Below are 2,934 nucleotides of genomic sequence, written 5' to 3'. Positions count from 1 at the left end.
TTTAACAACCTGTTAAAATAAACCAAAATGCAGGAAATCACATCTACTTTATTCAAAATTTTCTGGAGGAGGACCCCAGACTCCCCCCCCCACTCACCGGCCTGCCCACTATTTGCATTCCAGCATCATTCAGTTTACAAATGAAGTCCTGTTACTTGGTCTGACTACTGCTGTTATGATTCTGTTCAGTTTTATGTAAAAAGAGTTTTCTGTAATAATTAGAAGACGTGGATTATGTTCAGTGGTAAAGTGGTTTTTGATACTGCTAATCTTCTCAAAACTGTAATTTTTGGAAGTTGAAATTAAGCATTTTGTTAATTAAGTGCGTCTTGAATGAAAAATACTCCATGTTTCAAAGTATAAAAATTGTACTAACACTTAAAGAGCAGGTCTTAAGGATTTATGGTACATAAATGTTTCCATTGCATTAAAGAGACAAACTGAACAAAATAATTTAATAATGAGGGTTATGAGGGGGTCCCTGAACCCCAAAAATTTGAGAACCTCTGCACTTGTTAGTCTGTTCACAGAAAATATTTCTGCTTCTTTACCGCAGTTATACTAATCCAATTCAGCTCAGAACCTGGCACGAACATCCAGGGCTTTGAAGGCTTTTTTAGAGAACCTAAAATAATTTTAAAGAGCTAAAAGATTGACTCTTGTTGATATATGTTTATAAATTGAAATGCTAAAAACAGTCCTCCAGAAGAGAAAAGAGCAGAAACATCACAGAACGATCTGATGGCATGAGCTTAACTCATCTTTTCTGCCAACTCAGCATCTTAAAGAAACTAACGTGTATGTTGCTTTCATGACGACCCAAAATGAACATCTGTGTTTTTAGGAGAACAGAAGTGCAGGAGAATGCGCACACAGTGCTAACTCAGTGAGATTCAGTTAAAAGTATTTCTCAAGCAGTTTTGGAGACGGTTGTAGCTGAAACAAGCGTCTCGGACTGATCCGATGATGGGAGGAGGTGTTAGACCCTGAAGATTCACAAAGAGGTGTCGTGTTTAGCCACACCTAACGACTCCACCTGCTGCACATGGCAACCCAAATGAAAACACTTTCACTCATTTTAGAAGGACAAACATAAACAGCTGACTCTCAAACGGCACCAAGAATCCTGAAGAGGACAAAAAGCCGAAGAAAAAAAAAGTCTAAACCCACTCCTGGAAGCCAAACTGACAGAAGAACGAGCACAAAGCAAATCAAGCTCTTACTGCTGTGATGAACTTGGTGCCCTGCGGCTGCAGGTCTTCATCTTTGTGGAATAAGGAGGGAGAGGAGGCGCAGGGAGGAGGCGTGGAGGAGCAGAGGAAAGAAGACTCGCTGTTGAAGGAGTCCATGATGATAGCGGCGGGGTGGTCGGGTCCGGTGAGGGTGCTCAGGCCCATCACGCTCTCGCTGGAGTTGAACTGGGAGGAGGTCTCTGAGCTCTCCATGACTGAGGTCAAAACACACAGAGAGGAGAAAATGAACCGAGGCTGAAGTTCAGCTTTCATTTGTCGAGTTGTTCAGAGCTTTCAGCGACGCCTGATGTTTGAGCTGAAACACAGAGAGAGACGGCTGCTGAGGCACCAGCAGCTGTTGAGGCACCTCCAGCTGCTGAGGCACCAGCTGCTGTTGAGGCACCAGCTGCTGTTGAGGCACCAGCTGCTGTTGAGGCACCAGCAGCTGCTGAGGCACCAGCAGCTGTTGAGGCACCTGCAGCTGTTGAGGCACCTGCAGCTGCTGAGGCACCAGCTGCTGCTGAGGCACCTCCAGCTGCTGAGGCACCTGCAGCTGCTGAGGGAACCCAGAACTCTGTCCCATTTTCCTGTTTTTATTTTGTTTTTACAATTTAATTCTGCATACTTGTTGCTGTTTTAGCTTGTATATTAAAATGTTCAGTTCATTTGGTGCTTTGACTTCTGTTTTTTTTTATTTATAACTTTTACACTTTTCAAAACATTTAACTTTATTTACACTTATTTTTCTGATAAAAAATCCATTGAGATCTCTTCAGTTGCCTAAAAACATTGCTTTCATTTAGCTTTTAGCTACTATGTCACTACATTTAAGCTTCTAATGCCTTTTACTACTTTTATATTGTATCCAGACTTTTACTAAATAGTACCTTCAAGCTAGCCTCTTCACACTATTAGACTTTAGATACTTTTAGCTAGCCTTTTGCCACTTTTAGTTCATTGCTACCTTAGTTTAGCTTTTAGCTGGGCTTTAGATCAAGGCTCAAAATTCTTTATTGTCACTCGCATCACATGTGGTACAGGAGGTGGAACGAAACTTTGTACTCAAGGTCCCAGTTACATCCAAAACTAGTAAAAATATAAAGTATAAAAATAAACAGTATATAAGTATCTAAGATATACACTAAACAACAATAATAATAATAATAATAATAATATAATGACTATTAAGCAATAATAATGTAATATAATATTGTATTAAACTGCGACTTTAGATATATTTAGATAGTATTTGGTAGCTTTTATTTTCTTTTATTGCTTTTAGTTTTTAGCTACCGTAATTTCCGGACTGTAAGCCGCTTCTTTGTTCACATGCTTTGAACACTGCAGCTTATACAATGCTGCGGCTAATTTATGGATTTTTTTTTGATGGGCTAACGAGCTTCATGCCTCCAAAACATTTAGCTTCGTCACACCCAGGTGCTCGTATAGCTGCCCAATACACGTCTCTCTTGATCAGTGACTTCCTGGTAGACTACTGTATTATTTTTTTAATCAGCCGTGTTACAGGCACTGTTCAGAAAAAAAAACAAAAAACATTTACTGTGTTTGTGCGTGTTACTGGTAAGTATTTAAGTAAAACCAAAAAAAAAAATAAGTATGAATATCTCATGTTACAACATGAACACCCGTGGCTTATAGACAAGTGTGGACTATTTATGTAAAATTAAAATTTTCTTTTTAA

The 2,934-nt window shown here is 39.4% G+C and overlaps 1 protein-coding gene across 1 annotated transcript in view; it reads right to left on the bottom strand.

The window, feature by feature from the left end:
* The window catches only part of zgc:158766 (uncharacterized protein LOC100009641 homolog), a 34,129-nt gene that overhangs the window by 1,768 nt on the left and 29,427 nt on the right, over positions 1–2,934 (bottom strand). The window contains exon 22 of the mRNA XM_037676994.1: positions 1,224–1,447. Within this exon, the coding sequence (XP_037532922.1) occupies positions 1,224–1,447 (224 nt within the window). The remainder of the gene's footprint in view (positions 1–1,223; positions 1,448–2,934) is intronic.

Source organism: Nematolebias whitei, chromosome 5 (genome assembly GCF_014905685.2).
Source record: "Nematolebias whitei isolate Nwh7 chromosome 5, NemWhi1, whole genome shotgun sequence".
Classification (NCBI taxonomy): Eukaryota; Metazoa; Chordata; class Actinopteri; order Cyprinodontiformes; family Rivulidae; genus Nematolebias; species Nematolebias whitei.
The sequence above is the reverse complement of the archived record's forward strand: the minus strand, read 5'-3'. Positions and strand labels throughout refer to the sequence as shown.